The sequence below is a fragment of the Anas platyrhynchos genome, chromosome 1, assembly GCF_047663525.1.
Source record: "Anas platyrhynchos isolate ZD024472 breed Pekin duck chromosome 1, IASCAAS_PekinDuck_T2T, whole genome shotgun sequence".
Lineage (NCBI taxonomy): Eukaryota > Metazoa > Chordata > Aves > Anseriformes > Anatidae > Anas > Anas platyrhynchos.
Window position 1 is genome coordinate 46,904,130 of NC_092587.1, and position 17,151 is coordinate 46,921,280.

Here is a 17,151-nt window from a genome sequence, read left to right on the forward strand (position 1 = left end):
TTTTCCACACAATCCCCCACGCACCACAACCTTCAGGAAAAGGGAGACCTTCTGGAGATCTCAGGGCCACTCCTATCACACTGCCTGTGTTTGAGAAATACAGGATGCTCCCCAATTCACTGCCTGCTAAGAGGAAGGGTGGAACACTGTGGAGCAGGGAAGCAACAGAGGTTATAAATGAGAGGGAAAAAGTTGTGAACCTCTGATCTAAAGGTGGCTAAAGAGGTATAAAGCAGGAAGGAACATCAAGAAAACTGCTCTGAAGAAGGCTAAAAGCCACAGCAGGTGAGAATCAGATAGCCTAAGATGCAGCAATGGTACAGTGAAGCTACAGTAAATGGTGGGGTGAGGGGAGAAAGAAATGCTAATTCTTCAAAGACATCACCAAATCAGCCTACAAATGCTTGTTTTGGGCTCTTACCGAAGAGGTACTGCTCAACACCCCCCCACTGCCCCAGCCTCCAGTGGCCAGGACAGAGAAGTCTGCATAGAGCCTCTTTTTTTCCTCCTGGCTTAGCATCTAACTAGAGCACGTCCACTGAGAAATTAATTCTACACTGCGGAAAAAAAAAAGAGGTAGGCAGAAAATAACTGCTCTTAGCATGCTCCATCTAGGTGATAAGGAGAAGACACATTGACTACTGCATTTTCTAAAACTTCCCCTTTTAGAACCAGCAAAGAGATTCCTACATCAGGTGCCTCAGACGAGGAATTCCCTCACCCACACCGCAGTTCCTCAGCTGAGTCACGCAGCCTATACGCTATCTGTGTGTATACTACGGTAATATTTTAGTAGCCATGTAGCTCTTAAATCTCAAGCACACTTTTAATACAAAAAAATATTGTAAGAATCGACAAGCCTTTACTTAAAATAACAGAGAAATAAGAAGTCTGAGCTAATGAATTAGCTGAGCCTTGTCAGCTGTTACTGATACAAAATTGCTATAACTACAATTCTACTATCTTGTTCAGACTGGTTTTTGTATTTATACTTCCCAGAAATCATCTTCCTTAATTTTTTGTCACATAATAAGTGATATTTAGGAAGTGAATGCCTGAGGTGGGCTGACAACTCTATAAATATTTTGTTCCAGAAGATTACAGGTTTTGTTCACAGAATGTAATGCTAAGTTTACAGTAACAGTATCCAGTAAATACAATTACTTACAAATTTTAAAAAAATCATTATCAAAATGTTGTTTCCTCAGCTCTCATAGAAGCAAAGAAACACTTCAAACTATACTGGAAGACCATAAATTTCCAAACGTATTTGTAGACAACACATGACAGCACTGTTATTGTTAAATTATTATTATCATCATCATTATTAACAATAATAATGGTTATTATTACAGTAAGAGTTTCACCTTTATCCCATTATTATTATTATTGTTGTTATTATTGTTATTATTGTAAAAGTTTCACCTTTACCCCATCCAATTTTGCCTACTGACAAAGCAATGCAGTTCTCTTTTGAGAAGACAAATACTACGGAACAGGAGAACACTCACTTTCTGGACAACATGCACAGTCCGCTCTTTCTGGCCTTCCTCTACTGCACATTGCTTTGCCTTCTGCGACACAGAGGAACATACTTCAAAATCTGTGTGTCCCAAATCCTGCAGATATTGGTAGAGTGGTGAATTCTGAAAGAAAGTCAAAAAAAGAAAAAATTGAAACAAACAAACATAAACTCAAAAACAAAAACCAAGGGTAAACAACATTCCCTATTTACCAAAGAACGTGACTACAGGATGCCGAAGCACTGTCAAACCACGCGATCAGCAATGTGGTATGCAACAGGAAAAAAAGAACATAGTATCACAGTAACAGCAAAGAAGACAAATTCTTGCTTTAAATATCTTTCAGGTTTTATCTTAACCATAATAAAAGAGTTGCAAGAGAGTCAATATATGATACTGTGATGAGAAATAAGTATGCAACTAACCAGCTTTTCCTACAGTAATGTATTTTCCACATTACTTGACTTGTTTTTAGCTTATAACTTACATGTAAGCAATAAATAAACCAAGTATTCGGCAGTATTTTTAGTATATATTTTTAGTATATATTTTAAAATATTTTTGTGTGACTCCAAAACACTTGATGACACTAGTTTCCTAAAGTTTATAAAAATTTAATACTTTGTACAGCTTCTAGAGAAACAAACTTTACAACTAGAGCACTTTTAAAACTCCAATAAATGAAGCCTCAGTATAACCTGATGAGGGACCTATGGAGTGCTTTACAGAAACAAGAAAGTAAACCAGAGAATGGCTTCTGCTCTATTTGAAGTCAACATTAGCACTTTTCATAGCCAACTCTCACAGTTATCAAAATAAATAAATACATTAATTAAAAATTAAACTAAATATGAACTAAATTAAAACCAACTTTTTAAAGTTGCTGGCAAGGCTACTAACTCAGAAAGAGTCCTTAATGAAACTTCTTAGAGAAAGTAAGAGATTCTCATTACCATAACATGAATTTTCACATCTTTAGGCTTTTGAATTTTCTTTCCATCATTATCAGATTTCTAGATTTACTTAGCCATTATTTGCTGACATCCATATATACAGCAATATCTGTGACAGAATTGGCAGAAAGGATATTTATGCTAAATCTAGTTCTACCCAGGAGATGTAAAAGGACTTCTTTTCTTTTCTATTACTTTGTAATTCTGAAAAAACATTATCAACACTCCCACACTAGTATGCAAACACCAGAGAACTGCATAGGAAGAACATAAATATTTTAATTATTATAATTTACTATTAGTGAGACAACAAAAATATTGAAAGTTAAAAAAGGAAAAGCTTTATAAAAATGAGCACACAATTGTGGAGGTTTGCAGAAACACTGACCAGTAGTATATCAACTACAAATCATTACATTAGCTAACATTAACTCGCTGATGTGAGTTGTGAAAAAGGCATCTACCATGACCATGTACCAGCATGGCCACATCTCAAGTGTCTGCTTGCCATACAGTAAGACTTTGAAGCAATCATTGATTTGAGCTTAACAAATGAATTTGTTACTGTTAAGGTTATTTTTTTTTTTAATTCTATCAACAATGTGTTCTTTGGATCGCTCTTGCCTATCTAAAGCGTGCAAATGCACTTTTGCATGCTCCCCATGGGTAACTAACTCAGAACAGATTCAGAGGCCACTCATTACCTGAAACTCAAACATTCATGCCAACTCACGGTGCTGCAGGTCCAGACAGTCCCCTCACCCACAGTGACAGGGATTGTGCAAAGCACTACGCTACATTAATGACTCATTTCCTTGGGGGAATTTGCCAGTGTGACACCACAATCCTATCTTTTTCCCAAGTGTCCTTCCCCAATGGTCAAATACTTTTTCAAATGTATCATTAAACGATGCACCCTAATTGAATAATGCACTGCTCTGGACTGGCTGTAGGGACGCTATGTTTCTCTCTAAGTAGAACATGTCTCTTTACCAGAACTACTAAATAGAAAAGAAAAAGGAAACATAATAGGCTAGAACACTTCTTTTATTTACACCAGAGGCGTAATGGTTTGTATCAGGAACCGTGTAGCCAGCAGGAGCAGGGAGGTGATCGTCCCCCTGTACTCTGCTCTGGTGAGGCCGCACCTTGAGTGCTGTGCTCAGCTTTGGGCCCCTCACTACAAGAAGGACATCGAGGCCATGGAGTGTGTCCAGAGCAGGGCTACGAAGCTGGTGAAGGGCCTGGAGCACAAATCCTGTGGGGAGCAGCTGCGGGAACTGAGATTGTTTAGTCTGGGGAAGAGAAGGCTCAGGGGAGATCTCATTGCTCTCTACAGCTACCTGAAAGGAAGGTGTGGGGAGCTGGGGGTCGGCCTCTTCTCACAGGTAACTAGTGATAGGACTAGAGGGAATGGCCTCAAGTTGTGACAAGGGATGTTTAGGTTGGAAATTTAGAGACATTTCTTCTCAGAAAGAGCAGTCAGGCATTGGGAAGGGTTGCCCAGGGAGGTGGTGGAGTCACCATCCCTGGGGGTGTTTAAGGAAAGGTTGGATGTGGTGCTTAGGGACATGGTTTAGTGGATTATATGGGTTTTAGGGGGACAGTTGGACCAGATGATCTTGGAGGTCTTTTCCAACCTTAATGATTCAATGATTGTTACATTACCTCAATAACTTCAGGACAAAGTTATTTTGAATGACCCGAAATTGAATGGACATGCATAACCACGTCTTCTTAAAATGGTCTCCATACAGCAGCAGGCTGCATACTGCCAGCATACCCAAACTATTCAAACCTGCACACACAAATGGTTCTTGAAGTAGCATAGAGGTTTCAGACAGAAACAGACCAAATTTTCCCATTTTAGACAAAGGTGTGTAGACAAAACTCTGGGGAATTACAGGCCTGTCAGCCTGACCTTGGTAACAGCATCACACAGCACATGCAGGACAACTGAGAGATCAGAAGCAGCCAGCACGGTTTTAAGGTCTGATCTGATTAATGTCTGGTCATGTCTGATTAATCCAATCTCCTTCTATGACAAGATGACCCACTGAGTAATGAAGGAAAGGCCGTGGATGTTGTCTGCCTTGATGTTAGTGTTTGACCCCACCTCCCAGACTATTCTCCCAAAGAAATTGCTGCAGTTCACTGTCTGGATGGCTGGGCTCAGACTCACAGTGGATGGAGTTCACCCCATTAGCAACCAGTCACCAGTGGAACTCCGCCAGGCTTCCCCCAGGCTCAGGCTTGGGACCAGTTCTGTTTAACATCTTTATCAAACAGTATGAGGGAATCGAGTGCACCCTCAGTAAGCTTGCAGACGATACCAAGCTGGGTGGCACTGTTGATCTGGCTGAGGGCAGGAAAGCTTTGCAGAGGGATCTGGATAGGCCGGATCGATGGGCCGAGGCCAATCCCATGACATTCAACAAGGCCAAGTGCAGGGGCTGTGCCTGGGTCATAAAACTCCCATGCCACAATACAGGCTTGGGGAATAGTGGCTGGCAAGCTGCCTCACAGAAAAGCACCAGGAGGTGCAGGTCAACAGCCAGCTGAACGTGAGCAGTGTGCCCAGGTAGCCCAGAAGGCCAACGGCAGCCTGACCTGCACCAGCAGCAGTGTGGCCAGCAGCACTAGGGAAGTGGTTGTCCTCTCGTATGTGGCACTGGTGAGACTGCACCTCAAATACGTGTTTGGTTTTGGGCCCCTCACTACAAGAAGGATATTGAGTTCCTGGAATGTGTGCAGAGTAGCAAAGCTGGTAAGGGACTAGAAACCTAGAGTTATGAGGAGCAACTGGGGGAACTGGGAGTGTTTAGTCTGGAGGAGGCTGAAGGGAAACCTCATCACCTACAACTACCTGAAAGGAGGTTGCAGTAAGGAGGGTGTCAGCCTCTTTTCTCATGTGACAACTGACAGAATTGCACCAGAGGAGGTTTAGATTGGACATGAGGAAGAATTTCTTCACAGAGAGGGTGGTCAAACATTGGAATGGGCTGTCCAGGGAGGTGTTGGGCTTGTCATCCCTGGAGGTATTTAAGAGACGCATGGACATGGCACTGAGGGACAGGGTTTAGTGATGGGACTTGGTAGGTCAGGTTGATGGTTGGATTTGATGATCTTAAAGGTCTTTTCCAACCTATACAATTCTATGAAAACAGCGGATAAACACAGAATATTTTATTCAAAATCAAAGTTTTGATGCTCGCTCCAGTCAAGACTCCAAGGAAATTGCCTCCAGGTTCCTGGCAGACTTGTCCAAGGGGTAGAACATCTTCAGATCCTAACGGCAGGACACAGCTACCTCCTTTTATCTGTCCAGGGGCTGGAGACCTTTGCCTCCCCCAGCTCAGTCACACAGGCATAAGTATTTCCTTGTTACAGCTAGTAGAGATGAGACCAGAACACCAACTTCACCACTGCGTGGCCTGAGCAGCTTCCTCTGTGATGGTGTAGTGTGGTGCTTCAACCCTGCTGTGCAGGGGAACTCCACCTCAACCATTCTCTCACTCCCTCTCCTCAAAGCAAATGAGGAAGAAAATACGATGGAAAGGGCTCAAGGGTTGAGATAAGGACAGGGAGATCACTCAGCAACTAACGTCATGGGCAGAGTCAGCATAGGGAGATTAAAATAATTTACTGCCTATTACTAGCACACGAGAACAGTGAGAAACTAAAAGCAAACTGAAAACACTTTCTCCCAATCTACCCTCTTCTACCTCCTCCCCCTGAGCAGTGCAGAGGAATGGGGGCTGCAGTCAGTCCCTAACACTTCATGGTTACTCTCTGCCCCTGCTCCACGTGGGGACCCTCCCATGGGATACCATCCTTCCCTAACTGATCCTTGGGGAGCTTCCCACAGGCAGCAGCTCTTTACAACTGCTCTCTGATCTGATATGGGGCAGCTTTTGGACTCTTCTCACAGAAGCCACTCTTGCACCTCCCCTGCTACCAAACCCTTGCCACATAAACACAATACAGATGGGAAGTTCAAAAACAATTTGCTTTAATCTGAAAACAAACAAACAAAATGTTTTAATGGCTCTTTCACCTTAATAACCTGGAAATCCTGCTTTTTTCTGTCTCCAGTTATGACAATTATCTTGTTACTCATACTTGTTACAAGCATAACCAATCATCTTGATCATACTTGTCACAAGCAAGACATCTGAATATTCGTTTCTTTATTGCTACTCACCTAAATACAGACAGCTGTCAAATTAACTCAAATATACCAAGGTGTTTTTCCACTACTACCTTAGGGTACACCTTCTTGCTTTGGGGGCTTCTGTATTCTGCTCTCCACTACGGAGACACAGAAGGCTAGAGAGAAACCATCCAGGTACCCAAATAATCTTAGAGACACAGGTGATAGTAACAGCTGTCTGTTGTAGAAATAAGGTAAAATTATTTCCCCTTCTGGGTCACTGCAGAAGCTCAGGTAGCTGGTGGCTTGTCACTACAAGGGATTCAAGCAAGCACCAATCAACTCAAGGGAAATGTAAACTAGGTCTTTGCTAATGATCCCTCACAGAGCAAATATTCAGCATGAAAAGCAATCTGCTGGTGTGAGAATTAAAGTTGTGTTTTTGCAGTGGAAAATTCCACTAACTTTGCGCATTCAAAAGTGATTGTGCAGGCATAACATTGCGGAGTATGTTAGGCAGATAAGGGGGCAGGGGAAGGTCCCACTGTCCCAAAATAAGGGGGATGGCTAAGAAAAACAAGACAAGCAGTGCAACAATCAGTAAAAACAAAAAAACAACAACAAAAAAAATAATCAAGGGCACTCTAATCAAGAAAGAAAAAAAAAAAAAGGAGAAAATAATGGTTGGTCAAATAAAATTGTACTTACATAGTATAGTAGTAAGTGTTGAGTAGTTTGTGAACCTGTAGTACTCAGCCAGTGAGTAAACAGGGGAGGAATCATGTGTTGGGTAAGAGGGAATATAAGGTTATGACATACTATTGCTGTGCGCTCCTGCCTGCAGGACCACTGCCATTGCAATCATGAATAAAAATGCTACTTCACCGAGGTCCTCGCCTGAGCCTGTGTAATGGGATACAGAGTGATTCTCCCAAACTGCGGGGTTGTCCAGGAGCCAGTTGCCTGCTGAGGATTGTTTCTCACATTGGCATTCAAGGAGAAGAAGAAAATTTATTCTGACTGTGTGAGGTCACTCCAAATGTGCAGGGCACAGAAAGGAATGATTGGCGATGAGATCATTTTTTTAAAAGCTGATCAAGAAAACCAGTCTAATGCTGTTTAGATTGGTTCCATTTCCCAAAGGAATGGATGAAGGAAGGCAGACAAAGAGATGGGGAGGTAGCCAGAGAGATTCTGTCCACCAAACCCAGAATTAGCTAAAATCCTGAATGCTGTACTTAGTAAATAAAATATTGCACAGATGTAAGGATGCCTAATTCTTACTGTTTTTTGGCACTATCAAAAACCTGCAGTAAATTTTAAGTAGTATAATTTCTACTATACAGAAATAGTGTTAAAAAAAATATGCACTCTCTCTTCAAATGTTAATGAAACTTTAGCCCCCAGCTGTGATGAATAATTTCATTTGTTCTTGTAATCAAGGTAGAATACAGACACCTTACTAGGTTTTACATAAAATCCTTTTGATTAATTTTTCAAAGGCTTTTAAAATGTCTCCATTATAGTTTGGTATAGTTAGATTTGCAAATTTTTAATACTCCTGGGAACTGGAAAACAGTTTTCTGATTACTGAGTTGGGAAATGATAATTGATTAAAATTTAACTCAAATGTTTGTCATATATTCCTTCACATAGATGAGTGGTGTCCTCTCTGAATTTCTCAGGAAGCACTCAGGCTATGACATCCTTCCTCTAGCACACTTTCTCTGGCCCCACTTTTCCTCTCCCCCATTCTTCCTAAGAGATTACTAGCTGAACTTACAGTCCCCATTGGAAAACATCTTTTTTTTTTTTTCTTTTAAACTTAAGTGACCGAGAACTATGCTATACCTAAAATACCTCACACTGTAAATAAAATATCATTGTTCCTCTTTCTGAATCCATAAAGCCGTATTAAATGTGGGTACAGAAAGAACTGAGTAAGAACTGGGTTGAGGCCCTTTTGAAATTAGATGACTAAGAACCTTAATGATACTGATGATAAAATTCTTCCATTAAGAGTGAGTTCTCTTGTGCAGTACATACAGCTTTACAGCTTGCTTACCTGCAAGATTTGAGGATAACACCTACTTTTTTTATTAAAAATACCACTGCTGGCATGTATTGACCTATGCTAACATAAAAACACAAACTATTTATATACTTATTATACTTAATGTCCTAGATACCCCCTGATTTTAAATGTACTTACAAGCCTGTCATTTGCCAAGCTGTGTGGTCTGTATAACTCAATGAAGATTTCTCCAGCCATCTATAGCAAAATTCTCCCATGACATATGGGAGTAACAAGTAAGCAATGGCTAGAAAATCAGTAAAGGAATATTAAAAAGTTGAAGGGTAGACTTCATGTATGTGAACATTCATACAAAGTTTCCAATATTATGAAAGAATCATAAAATTATAATGTAACCACACAGGTGCAATATGATAACATTAAAATGTGCTATATAACATACTACGTTTCAGTTCAAGAGACAGAAGCATTATACTTAACACTTACAAAGCATCTTTCACCTTCACAAAGCTTTAAAAACAATAATTTAATCTCATAATATGCATGATCTCCCATGAATTATAGCTTTGCATTTCTAGATTACAACCTTAGCCAAAATTCTCACTCTTAGTTGCCCTCATTCCCATTCGAAAATCACAGATATGCACATCTTTCTGTGCACACACTTGTAGCTAGGAGAAAAGTTCCTTGGTTTCAGCTCATGCCGTCATGCATCGATATTGTCAGGCTCAACTGTTTTCATATGCAAATGCCATGAGAATAGTAAGAAATATACATCTTGGTTAGGTAAAATAGGATCTGCTTTTTTGCATCCTAATTTTCCTTGCCTAAAACTAATGCCTTCCTTTTTTCAGCAGTCCAACGTTAAAAAAGGTTTTGACAGTTTTTCATATATATTATAGATACTACAGTTTTAGTTTGAGAAATTCTGGGCATATCAGAAGGCCGGTAGGTTGTAATTTAGCCTTGAAAGTAATCTTTAAGGTTAGAATGTTAGGTAAAGGGACAGCAACACCATTTCAGTGGACAGTCTGAACAGGAAATTTAAAGATGAAATTTCATCTTCTCATTAACAGCCTCATGTTATCCAAAGGACTCTGTTTCCTTGTATTTTTGAATCTTTACCTTTACATCCAACCACTCAACTTGAATACTAACTAAAATAGTTACTATTACTCAAATTTGACAATCAGGTTCATTTATTTATTTCCAGTTGTCTCTGGTAGAGCAACATGGTAATGAATGATTTAGAAAGTAGAAAAGAAAAAAAGTCATCATTCAGCTTATTGTTAAATTACCATCACAGTACCAGTTACTGATGGCAAATGCCATCTAAAGCAAGTGAGGATACCACGACAGGGGTTTTCAGCAATATGCTGTATTTATATCTGAAGTTTCTTCAAAGTTTAGTCTTCTAAGTCACTTTCTGAGATCACCTAGATACAAGAGAAAGGCATTGCATTTACCATCAGGGCATTTTTTATTATGCTACTTGTCAAAAATGCGTGCTGGAAATGGAGAACAGTTCCAGATGACAAGATGACATTATTCTTTGATGCACTTCTCACAAGCTAGACAAGGAGAATATGGTTAATAAGTGAAAAAAGTCCAGAATAGGAATAAGTTTTCTGAAGATTTTAAGAAACAGTGTTTTCTGGGAACTCAGCAGAAACTGACAACAACAAAAACACTTATCTTTGTATTTTCTAATTCACTACTGTCAGACGCCCCACAAAGCCATCCAAATGTAAGTAGATCTTTATAGTATTGCATAGTTTTATGTAAGCTCCCATGTTCAGAATCAAGATAAAAGCCTCTCCTCCTCATGCCCAACTCACTGAGCATATGTATTTTTGACTCATACTACTAAAGACAATATCAGTCAAATACTTATGTGTAATGACAACTGTATTTTTTCAGTGTTGAAAGTGGTTGAGTCTCATTCTAAACCCAAGACGTATTACACAGGATTAAAGAACAGTCCACTGAAATTATTTTGGTCTTTAACATTTTTTCAATGGCTATTTTAATGCCGCTTACCATACAGTACTTTATTAGAAAAAAAAAAAAAAATCACCTAAACTGATCCAAAGATCAAACACCTTGTTTGCAATTCTAAGCCTACAGTACAAATAAATACAAAACAAACAAACAAAAAAAAACAACAAGCCAAACATTAAAAAATAATCAAACACACATTATGCACTGCTATGTGATGAAAAGGTTGGTAGAGAATTCCCTAGCTACAGGGAAGAGCTTACTTTTGACTGATATCTGCTCAGATATCTGTATCTATTGCAGCCCTGAAAGCACAAATATTGCACTTTAATATAAGTCCTTTTGTGCATATTCTGAGAAAAGCCTTTGCAATCACAAAGGATATTATAATGCTGTTAGCTTTCACAGTCTTGTTACAATAGCAGCTGAATATCAAAGCCACACCCATATTATTTTTGCTGATGCATCATGAACTAAATGACTCAGGATTTCTCCATTAGAGACGGGGGCTTCCCACACCCAACACTCCATCACTCCATGGTAAAATTTACTACCTAGTAGTAAATAGTAAAAAGTACCCTGCTCTAGTTTCCAACCACAGCTAATGGAGCAGAAAAACCTTAATGAAAATAATAAAAAATAATATTTAATGTGCTTGCACAAAGCAAAGGGTTTAAAGATCTCCTCCTAAAATACAGAAATGTTTTCTTCAAAGCCAAGGACTCTAAAGGGCCAGGAAAACTGTGGGAGCACAACCTCCAAGAAGAGTACAAGCTATGAATTCTCAGCTTAAAAAAAAAAAAAAAAAAAAAAGATTTAACACGTCTGACAGCAAAGCTTATCAGATAAGCTTAACAGGTGGCAAAACTCAAACCAAAATAAACAGTATTGAAATCCTCCCCCCCCTCAAAACACAGATTTGAAAAAGTTGACCTAAAACTTACAGACAGCGCGAGCTTTGTCTCCTGGAAGAGGGCATTCAATTTTTCTCTTCTGTACTGTTCCCAGGCATCTGACAGAATCTCACCCACCTCCCCGTTTCTTTCCACTCGTCCCTCCAGGATGACCCGAGCCGAGGCTGAGAAGCAGCAGTCAGTGTAATTGCACCTGTGCTCCTGCACAGTAGCATTTTCCTGACAGCATCGGCGGCTGCAGTTTGAAACTTCCCAGGACTGTGCGATTTCTCCTGACTAATGTGGCTTTATAACTGGGGGGAGGGAGACGAGGATGACAGATTGCTAAAGGCTTTTAAAAAGATACTGCTACAAAGAATTACTGCGCATCGATCTCATATGAAGCCATTAATAAGGCTTCCCAAGCAAGAGTATTTAAAAGCCTTGGTCATATTCTCCTGGCCGGTAACCACCTCCTCCTTTCACCCGACCAACACGCAGCCAGCCACTGACAGGGCTAATATTAGACAATGACTTCGACAGGGGAAGAATCATTTAGATTTCTATTCTGTTTTCCCCGCCACAGTAGCAGAGACCTTTCTTTACACCATCACAGGATCTAGAAGCAGTTTCTGAGAACTACTTTGAAGCCATTAACCATTTATTGTTCCCTAACATTCTCTGATGCACAATATATACCTACTATCGCAAGCATCTCCAGTTCCACATCACTGGATCTGTGAAAAGGGAAAGCTCTTTCCTTTGCATTTTCAGCAGGAGGTTGCACGTTATTGCCAGCATGGAGAAGTCTCATGAAGAAATCTCACATGCTAGAAAAAGCTCTGAAATTCATTAGCAATGGCAGCCCTGGATCATTTAACCATTCAAACTTGCACCTCCGAATACAGGTGAAAAGCTGAGCTGGACCTCTCTGACAAGGACAGCAATGAATAAGAACTGGAAAACTGAAGGTAAAAGTGGCAAACGTATCTTCCCTGCAGGACAGGGTAACAGGCCAGCCACAGACTGTATCGGGAGCTTTGGGTGGGAAGTCGCTGGTTGCGCAAGTCACAGCACTTAGCTGGCAAGGAAACACATTGTTTTATACTGTTTACTAATATTTGTAGACTTTATCCTTCATTTGCATGCTGGTAAACTAGTGGAATATTTCTGAAACACTCTGGAAATTTCTCTAAAACAACAGCTCCAAAGAACAGTGTATCCATTACAAGTCATGTTAATTTTGACACTTGCTGAAAACACAGTGCAAGCAAGCATCTTTTCTGAGCGCAAAACATCCTACAAATAAGAGAAACAGTCACGTTATGAGGACTAAAACAATGGGAGTGATTTTTGTTTTTATTTTAAACTCAAGTGTCTCAAGGAAGTTGGTTCATGACAAAGCTGTGAGTATTAACCCTCCTGTGAAAATGATGCCAGAGCAATTAGCACAGAGGAGGATGCCAAAATTTTTGGGCCATCAGACCTTGAAAATTTACTGTGGATGATCATCTATTTTTGTCTTCGATTTCCTAATAAAGTCAGTACGGGTTCACACACCATATGGCCCATACAATACCTTCCTCTGCTTAGATAAGACATTAATGTTATCCAAAAATGCCTCGTGACTTTACTTGGCACCCACAACAACCAGAAGCTTCTTTAAAGAGTCCTCCCCTTCCTCAGAGCAGACTTCTGAGCAGATACCTGGCTTACTCCATTTACCACCAGTTCGGCATCTTGCAGCAGAGGGATCTCCCCAGGCTGCAGTTACACGGGCAATTTAACCTGACATTAACAGCGGGTGCAGTTGAAAGCTGCAGTACCGTTTTACAACACTAACGGTAATATTTACGCGGACAAGTGGAGAGATGGAACAAGAACTGATCTGCCTGGAAAACATAAAGTAGTCTTTTTTGTTTCTTTGTTTTCCTTTCTTAGCCACCTAAGTTATAGTCAAGTCAGTCTCAAGATCCAGGTCACAGCTCCACCCACGAATCTTAGTACCGGTGTAAAGAGGATGGGAGTAAAAAGGAAAACACGAGAAAAGCCCAAATGCCTCTTCTGGCAACAGCCCGCGCCTCAGGCAGACTAAGCAGTCTCAAACAGGTAAACAGTGTTTTTGACAGAAGTGTCTATTTAAAACTGGCTTTGTTTCTTGCACACATATAAAACGACAGTACTACATCGTTATGCCACCGATTCCAATAATCAGTGAGAAAAATCCCATTGAGGCAGCAATAGAGACACTACCACTGAGGTTGTGTGAATGTTCTTTTTCAGCTCCTTTTTCAGAACCTATAACATTTGACACTTAAATAAAACACAATACATTTCTAACCCCATTACTTGACAATAATGACTTTGTTTTGGAAATCCTAAAGTTTTTAGGTGTTTGAATGACTGCGACTTGAAATTTACATCACAACAAAAAGTTTTAAGGTTAGGTTTCATGGGTGTTTGCTTTTTCTGTTTTTAAAGCAAAAAAAATAAATTATAGAAGAGCTCAATTTGGATGGAGAAACCATTTGTGAAAATAAACATCCCTGAGTGTTTTGATAAAAGATAATTTGAAGGTGTACAGAGAAGGACCTGAACATCTCAATTTAGTGATGCACCAGTATTCTAAGAAGAGAAATACCACATTTTAGATCTGTTTGGCTATCGTAGGTGTGTTGAGCACATGAGCTAAAGGATGTTCTGAACATGGCTGTTTTATGCTGGGAAACAGTGGTGCCTTTTGCTAGAATCTCTCAAATCTTACAGATAATGCTTTGACATACAGAATTCTGTATGCATCCCCCATGACATTCAGCTCTGAGCAGCACCTTGGATGGTTACTCAAATATGCAGTGAGAATATCTTTCTGAGCTTATGACATCTGAACACTTTATGATGTTGCCCAGAATTTCCCAAGTGCTTTTGTCCTGTCCCTGTTCATTCCTACCTCCTCTCAAGAGGCCAGGCCCTGTGCCACGCAGCTGCCACCTCTGCTTAGCCCCGGTGCCTTCCCTTTCTCTCTCAGGATGGCACGCTGCTTGGAAAGCACTTCTGTATTGTTTTCAGGACTCATTTCTCACATTAGCTTTGTCCACTTCAGCAAAAAGTCAGAATCAGATCCTCTAGATCAGGAATAAAAGCTTAGATTCAACAGCGACACTGTCACCACGCCACCCAGCCAGCCTTTAGCAGGACTATTCTGTAACGTAAATTCCCATTAGTGCTGAGATAGCTAGTGAACAGCTATTAACGTTAAGTAACTAGCGTGGGCAGAAGTGTTTCTAGGAAGCGTACAAGACCAATCAGTCTCACAAGAGGTTCCGTCTGCACATCAGGAAGCACTTCTTCACTGCGAGGGCGATGGAGCACTGCCTCAGGTTGCCCAGAGAAGCTGTGGGCTCTCCACCCTTGTAGGTACTCAAAAACAACCTGGACGTGGTCCTGGGCAACCTGCGCTAGGTGGGTCTGCTTGAACAGGGGGGTGGCACACAAATCTCTACAGGTCCCTTCCAACCTATGTGAGCACAGCTTTAATAACTATCCATATGGAACAAACGTGGCACAAGTTCACTAAAATATAGGACAAATGACTCAGCTGGAAGCAGGACACAGGAGCTGCAAATGCCCTTTTGGAACAGTATTTGGATCACCTTCATCCCAGTGTTCTGAAAGAATGGGTGCATGAGATCAAAGCTCCAGCACAGAAGATTTTTGATAAATCCATAAACTCACAAGTGGAAAACAGCAATCACAATGACTATGCTTACAAGGAGAAAAAAGCAATGTGTCAGTCCTACGAATCTGATCAAAAGCCAGCGTGCTGCTGAGAATAATTATTCGTTATTGCAAAATTCAAAGACGAAGAAGAAAACGGGCCATCACTGAGGATACCACATGAGGTCACCAGAGGTAGATTGCAACACTCACTTGACATCTTTCTTGGACGAGACAGCTCATTTTTCTAGATAATGGAAATTAGAGGAAGTTTAAATGAGCTTCTGACACTGTGCCATACGGGTATGGACTTTTGATACCACGCCATACCGGTTAAGAAGGGAAAGGATCTAAATAGGTGAATAGCAGAGATAACAGTGGGTTGTGCATGGAACGTTAACCTCATCAGGAACTACCACAGCACAGTGCACACCGTACTTCAACCACAGCATTCTGTCTTGTAGCCCATTTTGGGCTGTAAAAACCTCATCTGAAGTAACTTAACATCAAATGTCCTCTATTCTGTCTTACTACCTTTTTAAATAGACAGACATTAATAAAAAGTATCGTTCATTTTCTTCCATAATCTGCCCTACACTAAAGCCATTTTTAATTTGACACACTGCTGGCAACAAACACATGCCAAGCATATCAGGGCACCTCTGCCTCTCGGGTTCTGAGCCCTCTCCCCTAATATTTGGAGTGCTTTCACTAAAAGAACAACTGCAAAAACAAAGTTAAGAGGTACGGACTGAAGTGAAGTAGAACAACCACAAGAACTTGAACTGAAGAAGACTATGCAGTTGGTGAATGAAAAATCTCTGGGTGCTGTAGGAATTCATTTATAACCTGGATAGAAGATGGCAACAATTCTGGACCAGCAAAATGACCGTCACTCACTATTACTCAATCACGATGATCTGCAACAGCTCTTGAACTTCTGCACAGGTAATATTGTTTCCCCAGGGCAGTGATGCCATCTTTGTGCTTGTCCTCCTTCACGGAGATATTAATGTAACAGATATTTGATAATGAAAAAGATGAATGGTCTTTAGAAGCTCATAAATATCTATCAGCAGGACGTCACCTGCTTGCTACAGCACAATTTGTAATGCAGATGGTTGAAATTGATGCCTTTAGGCCTGCTGGACAGAGCTATGACCTGAAAAATATGCAGAAAATAACACTGGACATAACTGTGATGTGGAACAGGTGAAGCATACCCTGTTCTGCTTCTCTTCTCTCTCCTACACATTCTGTTTGGACACAAAAAACATGAAGGATCGCTTCCTTCCTGATTAGGCATTTGTTATCACAACTATGACAACATTTCTTAAATGTAAGAATAGAGAAGAGTGCATTTATAGTCACTTTCAGGAATGCAGGAGTTTTTTGAAAGCTGCAGCAAAGACTCTCTTCCCCAGACTGGTATAACGTCATTAGGTGGTGGCAATCCCAAGCATAATTCTCAAGGATCTCCACTACTCCAAGCTACTGACTCAGGAGACCGACACATGAGGCACCTAAACAGGCCCAGGAAGACTTAACAGGTGATCAGGTAGAGAACAGCTTTTGGCATGCTCTTGACCAAACAAAGGACCATCCTGGAAACACCTCATGAACATAAGGGATCCTAGCAAGTTGGGTTCTCCTGTTGTTGCGTGCTAGTTTTCACACTGTACTTGTAAAAGGAAGATAGTACACACAAATGGAGTGGAAAAGCATACAGACGACAGCTTCCAACAGACAGATACCAACAGCGTTATAAGAGAGCACTGAAATGCTGTACAGCTGACAGAGGCGTGGGGAAGCACACCAGCAGCATGGCACAGTCAGACAGTCTGCTTCTTCGTGTCCACTACTGCATACGAATATCAAAGGA

At 40.6% G+C, this 17,151-nt stretch overlaps 1 protein-coding gene across 6 annotated transcripts in view; it reads right to left on the minus strand.

The window, feature by feature from the left end:
• Positions 1 to 17,151, minus strand: part of VEZT (vezatin, adherens junctions transmembrane protein) — a 57,903-nt gene that overhangs the window by 37,922 nt on the left and 2,830 nt on the right. For 5 of the 6 annotated variants that reach the window (XM_038167915.2, XM_038167858.2, XM_038167783.2 and 2 more), the window contains exon 2: positions 1,512 to 1,646. In XM_038167915.2, the coding sequence (XP_038023843.2) occupies positions 1,512 to 1,593 (82 nt within the window). In that variant the 5' untranslated portion in view covers positions 1,594 to 1,646. Of the gene's footprint in view, positions 1 to 1,511; positions 1,647 to 11,606; positions 11,753 to 17,151 lie in introns of those variants that run through there. The other variant, XM_038167989.2, reaches the window with a different exon arrangement.